At 41.9% G+C, this 14,788-nt stretch overlaps 1 protein-coding gene across 2 annotated transcripts in view; it reads left to right on the forward strand.

Annotated features, from left to right (window-relative positions):
- LOC140485526 (polycomb group RING finger protein 3) overlaps positions 1 to 14,788 on the forward strand; it is a 212,901-nt gene that overhangs the window by 148,491 nt on the left and 49,622 nt on the right. For both annotated transcript variants that reach the window (XM_072583706.1, XM_072583708.1), the window contains one exon: positions 7,562 to 7,699. In XM_072583706.1, coding sequence (XP_072439807.1) covers positions 7,562 to 7,699 — 138 coding nt within the window. The remainder of the gene's footprint in view (positions 1 to 7,561; positions 7,700 to 14,788) is intronic.

Consider the following 14,788-nt stretch of genomic DNA (forward strand, 5'->3'; position numbering starts at 1 on the left):
TGGCACTATCCACAACTCCACCAACCTTGGTGTCATCTGCAAGTTTACTAACCCATCCTTCTACGCCCTCATCCAGGTCATTTATAAAAATGACAAACAGAAGTGGTCCCAAAATAGATTCTTGCAGTACACCATTAGTAACTGAACTCCAGGATGAACATTTCCCATCAACCACCACCCTCTTTCAGCTATCCAATTTCTGATCCAAACTGCCAAATCACCCTCAGTCCCATACCTCTGCATTTTCAATAATAGCTTAACATGAGAAACCTTATCAAAGCCTTACTGACATCCATTTACATCACATCAAACACTTTACTCTCATTCACCTGTTTGGTCACCATCTCAAAGAACTCAATAAGGTTTGTGAGGTATGACCTACCCTTCACAAAACCTTGTTGACTGTCCCTAATAAATTTATTGCTTTCTAGATGATTATAAATTCTATCTCTTATAACCTTTTCCAATACTTTACCCACAACCGAAGTAAGGCTCACTGGTCTATAATTACCAGGGTTGTCTCTACTCCCCTTCTTGAAAAAGGGGGCAACATTGGGTATCCTCCAGTCTTCTGGCACTATACCTGTAGATAATGATGGCATAAAGATCAAAGCCAAAAGGCACTGCAATCTCCTCCTTGGCTTCCCAGAGAATCCTAGGATAAATGCCATCCAGCCCAGGGGACTTATCTGTATTTACACTTTCCAGAATTGCTAACACCACCTCCTGTGAACTTCATTCCTGTCGAGTCTGGTAGCCTATATCTCAGTATTCTCCTCATCAATATGGTCTTTTTCCAGTGTGAATACTGACTAAATATATTCATTTAGCGCTTCTCCTATCTTCTCAGACTCCATGCACAACTTCCCACAACTGACGTTGATTGGCCCTAATCTTGCTCTAGTCATTCTTTTATTCCTGACATACCTATAGAAAGCTTTACGGTTTTCCTTGATCTTAATCTGCCACAACTTCTCATGTCACCTCCTGGCTCTACTTAGCTCTTTCTTTAGGACTTTCCTGGCTAACTTTAACACTCAAGCACCCTAACTGAGCCTTCACAGCTCATCCTTACATAAGTCTCCATCTTTCTCTTGACAAGAGATTCAACTTCTTTAGTAAACCATGGTTCCCTCGCTCGACCACTTCCTCACTGCCTAATAGGTACATAGTTATCAAGGACACGTAGTAGCTGTTTCTTGAATAAGCTCCATATTTCAATTGTTCCTATCCCCTGCAGTTTTCTTCCCCATCCTATGCATCCTAAATCTTGCCTAATTATATCATAATTGCTTTTTCCCCCAGCTATAACTCTATCCCTTTCTGTTGCTAAAATAAACATACCTTGCCTGATTCATTACCCAGTACCAAATCCAGTATGGCCTCACCCCTTGTTGGCTTGTCTACATGCTGTGTCAGGAAACCCTCTTGCACACAATGAACAAAAACTAAATCATCTAAAGTACTTGAACGGCAGTATTTTTAGTTAGTATTTGGAAAATTAAAGTCCCCCATAACAACTACCCTGTTACTCTCACTCCTATCCGGAATCAACTTTGCTATCCTTTCCTTTACATCTCTGGAACTATTTGGAGGCCTGTTGAAAACGCCCAACAGGGTGACCTCTCCTTTCCTGTTTCTAACCTCAGCCCATACTACCTCAGCAGACGAGTCTTCAAACATCCTTTCTGCCATTGTAACATTGTCCTTGACCAACAATGCCACACCTACCCCTCTTTTACCATTTTCCCCATTCTTACTGAAACATCTAAACCCTGGAATCTGCAACAACCATTTCTGTCTCTGCTCTATCCATGTCTCTGAAATGGCTACACATCAAGCCCCAGATACCAAACCCAGCTGCAAGTTTATCCACCTTATTTTGGATGCTACTGGTGTTGAAGTGGAACATTTCAAACCACCTTCCCACTTGCCAGTGAACTCTTGCGACCTTGAGACCTTATTTCTGACCTCACTATTCTCAAAGTCCTGAACACTGGGGCTGCAATTTGGGTTCCCATCCCTCTATTGAATGTGTGCTCTCAACAAAGAATAATTAAATCTGTCAAAACCCTCAAAATTGACACCAATGGTTCTTAACCAGACTTTGTGATTATCTGATACCAGGTTTATAGCTTAAACTAAAGATTTAACAATTTATCATGAATACCATAACTTTAGCAATTAAACCACAAGGTGATCTAATTAATATCAATGATTTAAACCAAATCTTCTTGAATTCTATCCCTCCACTCTCAAAGATAGACAAACAGATAGTGAAGAATCGAAAGGGGGATAAAAAGTAAATGAGATGTAATTGGCCAATTTTCTTGGCTCCGTGATCTGTAACGTCACAGACACATGGGATTAGATTAGATTACTTAGTGTGGAAACAGGCCCTTCGGCCCAACAAGTCCACACCAACCCTCCGAAGAGTAACCCACCCAGACCCATTCCCCTACATTTACCTAACACTACAGGCAATTTAGCATGGCCAATTCACCTAACCTGCACACTTTTGGACTATGGGAGAAAACCAGAGCACCCGGAGGAAACCCACACAGACACTGGGAGAATGTGCAAACTCGACACAGTTGCCTGAAGCGGGAATTGAACCCGGGTTGTGGTTGTGTTCGCCGAGCTGGGAATTTGTCTTGCAAACGTTTCGTCCCCTGTCTAGGTGACATCCTCAGTGCTTGGGAGCCTCCTGTGAAGCGCTTCTGTGCTGTTTCCTCCGGCATTTATCGTGATTTGTACCTGCCGCTTCCGGTTGTCAGTTCCAGCTGTCCGCTGCAGTGGCCGGTATATTGGGTCCAGGTTGATTTGTTTGTTGATAGAGTCTGTGGATGAATCACAAAACCTGGACCCAATATACCAGCCACTACAGCGGACAGCTGGAACTGACAACCGGAAGCGGCAGAGACAGGCCACTATAAATGCCGGAGGAAACAGCACAGAAGTGCTTCACAGGAGGCTCCCAAGCACTGAGGATGTCACCTAGACAGGGGACGAAACGTTTGCAAGACAAATTCCCAGCTCGGCAAACAGAACCACAACAACAAGCACCCGAGCTACAAATCTTCTCCCAAACTTTGAACCAGGGTCTCTGGCACTGAGGCAGCAGTGCTAACCACTGTGCCACTGTGCTGCCCTTGTATCTTGCTTGATTTCTGAAGACTCCAATGTATGCAGATAGCTTCCAGTACTCTCTGAGAAATTTTCATTTATTAGTATAATTATTATAACTAGCCTTCTATTCTCTGAACTTGCAATAAGTTGATAAAGTCAGGAAAACCAGAGAGCGATCAAATCTTCAATCTGTAACTGTAGTAGCCAAAGTCTTCTAACCTAAACAGTTCAAAACCCAGTTCAAATTTTGGTTTCTCTTTGTTAGATTGGTAGCCTCCATATGAGTCCCCTGTTCACATTCAGCAGTTGTCATTTTTGTTTTCATTCTCTTGTGGGACTGCTTGAGCATAATGCATCTCTGGCGTTGGAGCCTCTACGGAGTATTTTTAACAAGAATCTACTTGCAATTAATCTCCATGCCTGACCTCATAAGTAGATAGCAATTTGTTCGCTCTTTTCTTTTAAAATAGCTGTTGCTCACAATCCAAAGATTACATTTAGCTCTTAGTTAATAACTCCAAACCAAAAATCATTGTTAAAAAAACTAACAAAAAATCAGCCAGGATTCCAACAGTATGATGGAGAAAGAGTTCTCACTTCTTTATTAAGTGACTTCTGTTTTTGAAGATGCTTGTGCTGCTGCCAGATAAATTTTGCATCAGAAATCTGAGGTATTTACTTTGACGTCTACTAAATAATTTTCGAAATATTTTTTGATTTAGGAAAGGTTAATGAAGACAATGTGATTGATGTTGTGGAAATAGACTTTGGTTTGATTAACTGTCACATATCAGGCAAGCCAATAAAATCCAGGTACCTGGAGACTCATAATGGATACAAGTTTGGCTGAGAGTCCGGAAGCAGAGAGAAGTTGAGCACTTGGACTGGAGGAAAGTATATAGTATGGCCTTCCAGGAGTTGATATGAGAATCTTTTGTCTTCATGAAAATTAATATCTTAGACTTGTATGTGTAAATCTTTTAACTTCACAAATGACACTATACTTACATGTGTTGTGAATTGTGAGGAAGATCACACTTGACTTTGAGAAGACGTAGACTGGCAGAATAGACTGAAGCTTGGTAGAAGACCTTTAAAGCAGGGAGGTTGAATGTATTCACGATAGCTTTCTTGAACAGTATGTAAAGGAACCGACAAGGGAGCAAGCTATCCTAGATCTGATCCTGTGTAATGAGACAGGAAAAATTAATCATGTCATAGTTAGGGATCCTCTTGGAAGGAGCGATCACACTGTGGTTGACAGTGAGAACCTTTTTCCACGTATGGAGTCAGCTATTACAAGGGGGCATAGCTTTAAATTAAGGGGGGGGTAGATATAGGACTGATGTTAGGGGTAGGTTCTTCACTCAGCGAGTCGTAAGTTCATGGAATGCCCTGCCAGTAGCAGTAGTGGACTCTCCCTCTTTATGGGTATTTAAGCGGGCATTGGATAGGTATATGGAGGATAGTGGGTTAGTGTAGGTTAGGTGTGCTTTGATTGGCGCAACATCGAGGGCCGAAGGGCCTGTACTGCGCTGTATTCTTCTATGTTCTATGTTCTAAAATACAGATGGAAAGTGTGAAGATAAAATCCAATACCAGGGCCCTGTGCTTAAACAAGGGAGACTACATTTGGATAAGGGAGGAGTTGCATAAAGTTGACTGGAAGCAATGACTTTATGGTGGGACAGTTTACAAACAGTGGAGGACTTTCAAAGCAATTTTTCAAAGTGCTCAGCAAAAATTTATACCAATGCAAAGGAAGAACTGTAGGAAAAGGGGTAAACTGCTATGGGTGTCTAAGGAAATAAGGGAGGCTATCACATTGAAAGAGAAGGCATACAAAGTGGCCAAGATCAGCAGGAAACTAGAAGATTGGGAAAGCTTAAAAGATCAACAGAAAGCCACAAAAAGAGCTATACACAAAAGTAAGATGGATTATGAGAAAAAAAACTAGCTCCGAATATAAAGACAAATAGCAAAAGTTTCTATAAATATATAAAACAAAAAAGAGTGGCTAAAATAAACATTGGTCCTTTAAAACTTGAGAAAAGGAATTTTCTACTGGCACTAGAATGGGTGCAGAGGAGGTTCACGAGGTTGATTCCGGAGTTGAGGGGGTTGCCTTATGAGGAGAGACTGAGTTGACTAGGATTGTACTCATTGGAATTGAGAAGAATATGGTGGGATCTTATAGAAATATTTAAAATTATAAAGGGACTAGATAAGCTAGAAGTAGAATGGATGTTTCCACTGGCAGGTGAAACTAGGACAGGAGGGCATCGCCTCAAAATTAGGGGGAGCAGATTTAGGCCTGAGCTGAGAAGGAACTTCTTCACCCAGAGGGTTGTGAATCTATGGAATTCCCTGCCCAGTGAAGTGGTTGAGACTTCCTCAGTAAATGGTTTTAAAGTTAAGATGGATAATTTTTTGAACAGTAAAGGAATTAAGGGTTATGGTGAGTGGGCAGCTAAGTGGAGCTAAGGCCACAAAAACACCAATCATGATCTTAGTGAATGATGGAGCAGGTTGGAAATGCCAGACGGTGTACTCAGTTTTTAACGTTCTTATGAAATGATAAATTTTGGCAGGAACTGGGAGACTGAGTGTAAAATAAATGAGACAGTTGCAAAAGTGTTGCAGGTACAGAAGAGCCTGTGGATGTATGAGTATTAATCCTGAATTAACAACGGTCAGGTTGAGCAACCACTTACGAAGGTTAATGGAGCTTTAGATTTAAAGGTAGAGTGTACAAAAGCAAGAAAATTATGTTGGATCTTTAATAAAACACTGGTTCTGCCTCAACTGGAGTATTGTCAAATTCAGGGCACTATGTTTCGGGAATAATATAAAAACTGTAGGGAGTTTGCAAAAAGGATTCACAACGATAGTTCCCAGGATCAGGCTTGCGTTTTATGGATTGATTGGAGAAGCCTGGGAGTGCTTTGCTTAGAGAAGTGAATAGTTAGTAGATTTGACATGGAATAGTGAGTGTCTGGATAGAATTGCTCATAAAATAACAATGCCTTATCTCCAGAAGCATTGAAAACAAGAGGCAGAGATTTGTGGTGAATGACCAAAAGGGCATGATACGAAATGATTTTACATAGCATTAGGTACAATTCAAAATGCATTGTCTGAAAGTGATGGAGGTTGATTTAATCATTGCCTCCAAAAAGAAGTTAGAAAACTTAATGAAGGGTAAAAATATCCAGGATGACAGGGAAGGTCAGGGCTGTGGGACTAGGTGTATTGTTCTTCCAGAGAACCAGTGAAGACAGAAAGGGCTTGAATGGCTTCCTACTGGGCTGTAATCATTCTACTTGAGCGCTGCTGTTAGTGCAAACGCGGAGGTCGAGAATATTGCTAACAGCGCTGACAAGCACTTATCAAAAATCTGCTCACAGGGCGGTACGGTGGTACAGTGCTGCCTCACAGCACCGGGGTCCCAGGTTTGATTCCAGCCTCGGGCGAATGTCTGTGTGAAGTTTGCACGTTCTCCCCGTGTCTGCGTGGGTTTCCTCCGGGTGCTCCGGTTTCCTCCCACAGTCCAAAGATGTGCAGGTCAGATGAATTGACCATGCTAAGTTGCCCATGGTGTTAGGTGCATTAGTCAGAGGGAAATGGGTCCGGGTGGGTTACTTTTCAGAGGGTCATTGTGGACTGGTTGGGCCAAAGGGCCTGTTTCCACTTTGTAGGGAATCTAATCTAATCTAAAGAAGCAGAGCTTGACCAGAACCACTTAGCTCATTATAGCCTTCCCTTTTTACAGTCTTGGTCCAGATGGACATAAGAGCTGAATTCTGGAAATGAGTAAGTGCCCTCGATGTCAAGAATGCATTTGACAGAATGTGGTGTCAGGGAGTTCAAGTGAAGTTCAAGTCATTAGAAATTAAAGGAAAATGCTCCACTGGTTGGAATTATACCTAGCAAAAATGAAGTTGGTTGTGTTTGTTTGGTGGTTAATCATCTCTACAAGTGTTCCTTAATGCAAGTCTAAGGCATAGCCATTTTCGATTGCTCCAAATCTTCCCTCCAGCATGAAGTTGGAGGGGCAGATGTTGATGATTTGACAATTAGCAGTTACATTAGTTAATGAAGTCTGTTACCATAATAACAAGACTGTACATCATTTGGGCTGGTAAGGTACAAACAAAATATTCTCTCAGCAATAAACATTTTCATTTTATCTGGGAATTTGACCTAAACTGATTTGGCAAAATAACATACCATCCTGTTGATCTCGCTTTATCTGGATGACTGGCCTGTGATTACTTGGTTGTGTCTCTTCTAAAATGAAACTTGTGATGTTTCTCACAGGGAAATTATGTTAACATTTAGGATTCTCTTGAAACGGTCGTTGCCTTTGACATTGCAGAGAACATTAATTAATGTAGTATATACTGTGTTATGTGTCTGCTTTTTCCTTAAGGTAAGCATCTGTTTGGAATGCAATAGCAGTAAGTTACGTGGGTTGAAGAGAAAGTGGATTCGCTGTTCAGCACAGGCTACTGTTCTACATCTGAAGAAATTTATCGCCAAAAAACTCAACCTAGCATCATTTAATGAGGTAAGTTTTAAAAATAGATTAAGTTTTTTTTTTACAAGTACATGCATACTTTACTGACGTTTTGGGATATTACACATGTAAGTAATTCCAAGAATTAATTAATTTAACTTACAATACTGTATTGTGGGTGTTTGTTTCCTTACTTTGCTTTGCGTGCAGGTTGAATCTTTATTTGCTACAATATTCTAAGTTATTGTACGACCATAGGACATGGGAGCAGAAATTAGGCCATTCAGCCCATCAAGTCTGCTCCGCCATTCAATCATGGCTGATAGTTTTTCAACTCCGTTCTCCCACTTTCTCCTCATAACCCTTGATCACCTTGACACTCAAGAACCTATCTATCTCAGTCTTAAATATACTCAGTGACTTGGCCTGCACAGCATTCTGTGGCAAAGAATTCCATAGATTCACCACTCTCTGGCTGAAGAAGTTTTTCCTTATCTCTGTTCTAAAAAGTCTTCCCTTTACTCTAAGGCTGTGCCTTTGGGTCCTAGTCTCTCCTACCAATGAACACATCTTCCCAACATCTATTCCCAGGCCATTCAGTATTCTACAGGTTTCAATTAGATCCCCCCTCATCCTTCTAAACTCCATGGAGAATGGACCCAGAGTCTTCAAATGTTCCTCATACATTAAGCTTTCAATCCTTGAACCATTTTCATGAACCTCCTCTGAACACTCTTCAGGGCCAGTGCATCCTTCCTGAGATATGGGGCCCAAAGCTTTGCGCAATACTCCAAATGTGGACTGACCTGAGCCTTATAGAGCCTCAGAAGTACATCCCTGCTTTTATATTCAAGTCCTCTCAAAACAAATGGCATTATTGCATTTGCCTTCCTAACTACTGACTCAAGCTGCAAATCTGCCTTGAGAGAATTCTGGACTGGAACTCCCAAGTGTCTTTGCACTTCAGACTTGTGAATTTTCTCCCCATTTAGAAAGTAGTCCATGCCTCTATTCTTTCTACCAAATTTCATGACCTCAAACTTGCCCATGTTTTTACTCCATCTGCCACATCTTTGTCCACTCTCCTAACCCATCCAAATCCTTTCAGCCTCCCTGCCTCCTCAGTGCTACCTATCTTTGTATTGTCTGCAAATTTAACCAGAATGCCCTCAGTTCCTTCATCTAGATCACTAATGTATGAAGTGAGAAGTTGTGGTCCCAACACTGAGCCTTGCAGAGTACCACTCAGCTGCCAGTCTGAGAAGGACTCTTTTATCTCCATTATCTGGTTTCTGCCAGATAGCCAAGCTTCCATCCAAGCTAGCACCTTGCCTCAACCACCATGGACTCTTATCTTACTTAGTAGCCTCCTGTACAGCACCTTGTCAAAGGTCTTCTTGAAGTCCAGGTGGATAACATCCATTGACTTTCCTTGGCCTAACCTGCTTTTTATTTCCTCAAAGAATTCCAGCAGTTTTCTCAGGCATGGCCTCCTCTTGATGAAACAATAGTGACTTTGCCCTATTTTACCATACATCTCCATCATCCACAGGTCTTTGTCTTATTTTGTAATCCTCTGAAGTAGACTGGACACTTTTCAGAACCATAGATGATGGCCTTCAGCCGCCTTGTGAATTTGCAGAATTTATGATGAGAATGGGCTAAAATATATACTTCCTTAAACCAAGGAGACTGTGCAAATAGATGGCTGCAGTTTTAAAGACGTGTTTATTGAAACATCATGAGTTGTATACAGCCACTTCCCTGGAAATGTGAGAGCAAAGACAGACAGAACAGAGCTAACTGGTTCTGAACCAGGGAAACAACTGCTGGGCAACAACATTTTTTGATTGGCTTCTGTCAAGGTGACCATGACTTCTATGGAGTCAGTGTAGCAGAAACCTCTAGCCTGCAAAGAGAAAGCATCAAAAATCTTTCTCTGTGTCTTCCACTCCTGTGTGGAGGTACCAGAAAGTCTATAACAGTGATATGGCTACTACTCACCTTGCTTTGAAAATTCTCTTTTACTCTCTGATGACTGCAGTACAGAAGATGTCCATTGAACGCATTGTGTCCAAGCAGGTCAACAAAGATCTTATTACGGTAATCCCATATTTCAGCATTTGGCCCATTGTGCTGGAGGCTGTTGCAATGCAAGTAAATATCTAATTACAGCTCAAATGTTATCAGAGTTTCTGACTTTTTCAGGCAGTGAATTCTGGACTCTCACCACTATCAGAGAAACATTTCTGCTCAACTCTCCTCTTAGATTTGCATCTCTTACTTAAAGTCATTTTCTGATTGACAGGATGTAAGGAGCGCTGTGCCACAGGGATCATTGCTGGGGCTTCCTCATCTTATAACTTATATAAATAATTTGGGTCAAGGAGCTACGGTATGATTGCCAAATTTGCTGCTGATACAAAACTAGGTGGGAAAGTAAGTGTAGAGGATACAATGAGGTCAAAAGGATTATATATCACTTCACTAAGGATGCAAAGACATGGCAAATGGAGTATAATGTGTGAAATTATAAAGTTGTGGTTTCTGGAGGAAGAATTTTTTTAAAAATGTCATCCAAGTGGTGAGGGAATCCAGACCAGAAGTTAGTTTGGTAAGCAAATAGATTGTTACAAATTATTGCAGGGAGAATTGAATACAAAAATAGGGAGGTTATTTTTGGCAGAGCTGACTCAGCTGAAATGGTCTGCTTCTGTTCTTGCATCTGAAGAACTGTGATCGTATGCTTTGGTCATACAGGATACTGGTGAGACTGAAATGGAGTACTGTGCAATGTATTTGTTTCACTATTTAGAATGTATGTACATTGGTGGGTTGAGAGAAGGTTTACAAGAGTAATGCTTGGGTTATCTTTGAGAAAAGGTTGCCCGGGCGTGGCTTGTATCCTTTGGAGTTTCAAAGCATAAGGAGGGTTCCTTACTGAAATGTAGAAAATTCTGAGGGAACTTGACAGTTTGGATGTGGAACAGACATTTCCATTAGTAGTAGAATCTTGAGCTAGGGGGTCATTGTTTTATGTTGTCGATCTTTTACTTTTAAATAAAGGTAAGGAGAATTTTCTGAGAGTTGTCTTTTTAATCCTCTTCCTCCAAAATTAATGGAGATGGAATCTTTGACTATTTTGAAGACACAGGAAGATACATTCCTGAAAGCAGTTGGTTGAAAGGTTATCAGGAGTAAGGAGAGATTGCAGTAGAGGTTAAAATCATATAAGCTGTAATTTTATTGAATTGCAAGATAGGCCCGAAAGTCGTTTTCAGACGTTTCATCATCATACTAGGTAACATCATTCTTGAAGAAGGGCTTATGCCCGAAACGTCGATTCTCCGGTTCCTCGGATGCTGCCTGACCTGCTGCGCTTTTCCAGCAACACATTTTCAGCCCCAACATCATCACTGAGCCTCTGGTGAAGCGTTTGTGTTATGTCCCACTTTCTACTTATGTGTTTAGGTTTCCTTGGGTTGGTGATTTCATTTCCTGTGTTTATGTCATTTCCTGTTCTTTTCCTCAGAGGATGGTGGATGGGGTCCAAGTCGATGTGTTTGTTGATAGAGTTCCGGTTGGGATGCCATGCTTCTAGGAATTCTCGTGCGTGTCTCTGTTTGGCTTGTCCTAGGATGGGTGTGTTGTCCCAGTCAAAGTGGTATCCTTCCTCATCTGTATGTGAGGATACTAGTTGGTCATGTTTTTTTGTGGCTACTTGATTTTCAGTATGAAACGCAGTATGTAGAGTGTCCAACCAGAGGGGAGGCCATATTGGATTTGGTACTCGGTAATGAACCGGGACAAGTGGTGGGCTTGTTAGTGGGTGAACATTTTGGTGATGGTGACCACAATTCTGTGACTTTCACCTTGGTTATGGAGAGAGATAGGTGCGCACAACAAGGTAGATTTTACAATTGGGGGAAGGGAAATTACGATGCTGTAAGACAGGATTTGAGGAGCATACGTTGGGAGCATAGGCTGTCAGGGAAGGATGTGGTGGAAATGTGGAACTTTTTCAAGGAGCAGATACGACGTGTCCTTGATATGTATGTACCGATCAGGCAGGAAAGAAATGGTCGTGTGAGGGAGCCTTGGTTGACGAGGGAGGTTGAATGTCTAGTAAAGAGGAAGAAGGAGGCTTACATAAGGTTGAGGAAACAGGGTTCAGACAGAGCAGTGGAGGGATACAGAATAGCCAGAAGGGACCTGAAGAAAGGGATTAGGAGAGCTAAGAGAGGGCATGAAAAATCCCTGGCGGATAGGATCAAGGATAACCCCAAGGCATTCTATGCGTATGTGAGAAACCTGAGAATGACGAGAACGAGGGTAGGTCCGATCAAGGACAGTGGTGGGAGACTGTGTATTGAGTCGGAAGAGATAGGAGAGGTCTTGAACAAGTACTTCTCTTCAGTATTTACGAACGAGAGGGACCGTTTTGTTGAAGAGGAGAGTGTGAAACGGACTGTTAAGCTAGAAGAGATACCTGTTAGGAAGGAAGATGTGTTGGACATTTTGAACAACTTGAGGATAGACAAGTCCCCCGGGCCTGACGGGATATATCCTAGGATTATGTGGGAAGCAAGAGAGGAAATTGCAGTACCATTGGCAATGATCTTCTCGTCTTCACTGGCAACGGGGGTGGTACCAGGGGACTGGAGAGTAGCGAATGTTGTGCCCCTGTTCAAAAAAAGGGAATAGGGATAACCCCGGGAATTACAGGCCAGTTAGTCTTACTTCGGTGGTAGGCAAAGTAATGGAAAGGGTACTGAGGGATAGGATTTCCGAGTATCTGGAAAGACACTGCTTGATTAGGGACAGCCAGCACGGATTTGTGAAGGGTAGGTCTTGCCTTACAAGTCTTATTGAATTCTTCGAGGAGGTGACCAAGCATGTGGATGAGGGTAGAGCAGTGGATGTAGTGTACATGGATTTTAGTAAGGCATTTGATAAGGTTCCCCATGGTAGGCTTATGCGGAAAGTCAGGAGGCATGGGATAGAGGGAAATTTGGCCAATTGGATAGAAAACTGGCTAACCGGTCGAAGGCAGAGAGTGGTGGTAGATGGTAAATATTCAGCCTGGAGCCCAGTTACAAGTGGAGTTCTGCAGGGTTCAGTTCTGGGTCCTCTGTTTTTTTATTTTTATTAATGACTTAGATGAGGGAGTCAAAGGGTGGGTCAGTAAATTTGCAGATGATACGAAGATAGGTGGAGTTGTGGACAGTGAGGAGGGCTGTTGTCAGCTGCAGAGGGACTTAGATATGATGCAGAGCTGGGCTGAGGAGTGGCAGATGGAGTTCAACCCTGCCAAGTGTGTGGTTGTCCATTTTGGAAGAACAAATAAGAATGCGGAATACAGGGTTAATGGTAGGGTTCTTAGTCAGGTGGAGGAACAGAGGGATCTTGGGGTCTATGTACATAGATCTTTGAAGGTTGCCACTCAGGTGGATAGAGTTTGTAAGAAGGCCTATGGAGTATTATTGTTCATTAGCAGAGGGATTGAATTCAAGAGTCGTGAAGTGATGTTGCAGCGGTACAGGCCTTTGGTTAGGCCACATTTGGAGTACTGTGTGCAGTTCTGGTCGCCTCACTTTAGGAAAGATGTGGAAGCTTTGGAGAGGGTGCAGAGAAGATTTACCAGGATGTTGCCTGGAATGGAGAATAGGTCGTACGAGGATAGGTTGAGAGTTCTCGGCCTTTTCTCGTTGGAACGGCGAAGGATGAGGGGTGACTTGATAGAGGTTTATAAGATGATCAGAGGAATAGATAGAGTAGACAGTCAGAAACTTTTTCCCCGGGTACAACAGAGTGTTACAAGGGGACATAAATTTAAGGTGAAGGGTGGAAGGTATAGGGGAGATGTCAGGGGTGGGTTCTTTACCCAGAGAGTGGTAGGGGCATGGAATGTGCTGCCCGTGGGAGTGGTAGAGTCAGAATCATTGGCGACCTTTAAGCGGCATTTGGATAGGTACATGGATGGGTGCTTAATCTAGGTTAGAAGTTCGGCACAACATCGTGGGCCGAAGGGCCTGTTCTGTGCTGTATTGTTCTATGTTCTATGTTCTATGTGTCCTGGTGGCGAGCTTTCTGCTTGTTTATCCAATGTGGTGTTTGTTACAGTTCCTGCAAGCTATTTTCTAAATGATGTTTGTTTTGCTTGTTGTCTGTATAGGGCCTCACATAATTAATTCACATCTCCTAAACACATCTGGCTCCAATCTGGGGAGTCTATTCCTAAATAGCAAAAAACTTCCCTGTGAACTGCTTAGCCCAGTAATGTGTTTCCCTCAATAGCTTCAAATCTTTGAAAAATCTTTTCTATTTACTCATGCCTCTGTTCAAACATACTTAGTGTATGTATTTTCGATACTGCTATATTCTTTATTCTGTTCAATGCTTTAAACAATAGTATAAAGCACAATGTTCTTAAAACATATGCGTTTCTGTTTGCAAGAATGTGCTTTCCTCCTAGAGCCTCTGGCTTTCTGTTTCTTTGGCCATCTTTACTTTGTCTTACATTTTCAGTATTTTTCCATTTGTGTATACTCTTGAGTCTTATGTTTTCTGTCTCATGTTACAATGAGATTTATAAGATTGTTATGTTTTTGGACAATGTCTCCAACTTTAATGTAAAATACAGGGAGCATAAAGCCTGTTCTTAAGTTTGACTGACAGCAAACTAGGATAGATTGTTTGCTACAGATTAAACATGACTCAAATTGTTATGCTTACAGCAAGGTGCAATTTGAAGAGTATAGTAGCAGTCTCTGTATTAGTAGTAAGTAGACTGAGAATCTACAAAGTCTCAGAAAACCATTAGGAATGTTGGGTTGTAAACATAGGTAAAAACAAGGACTGCAGATGCTGGAAACTAGAGTCTAGATTAGAGTGGTGCTGGAAAAGCACAGCAGGTCAGGCAGCATCCGAGGAGCATAGTTTAAACCACAATCGGAGAGCTGAGGACAGAATCTTCAGTGCAGAACCAAAGGTATGCGGCACAGTCGTCTTTTAAGGTGAATGTCAACAGTTGCTTGGCACTATGTAGAAGAGGAACAAGGGAAGTCTCTCTGGAATCCTGGGCAATAAGCATCCTTCAGTAACATCATAATAACTGGTCATTTTCACATTGTAGTTGTA

The sequence above is a fragment of the Chiloscyllium punctatum genome, chromosome 14 (assembly GCF_047496795.1).
Source record: "Chiloscyllium punctatum isolate Juve2018m chromosome 14, sChiPun1.3, whole genome shotgun sequence".
NCBI lineage: Eukaryota > Metazoa > Chordata > Chondrichthyes > Orectolobiformes > Hemiscylliidae > Chiloscyllium > Chiloscyllium punctatum.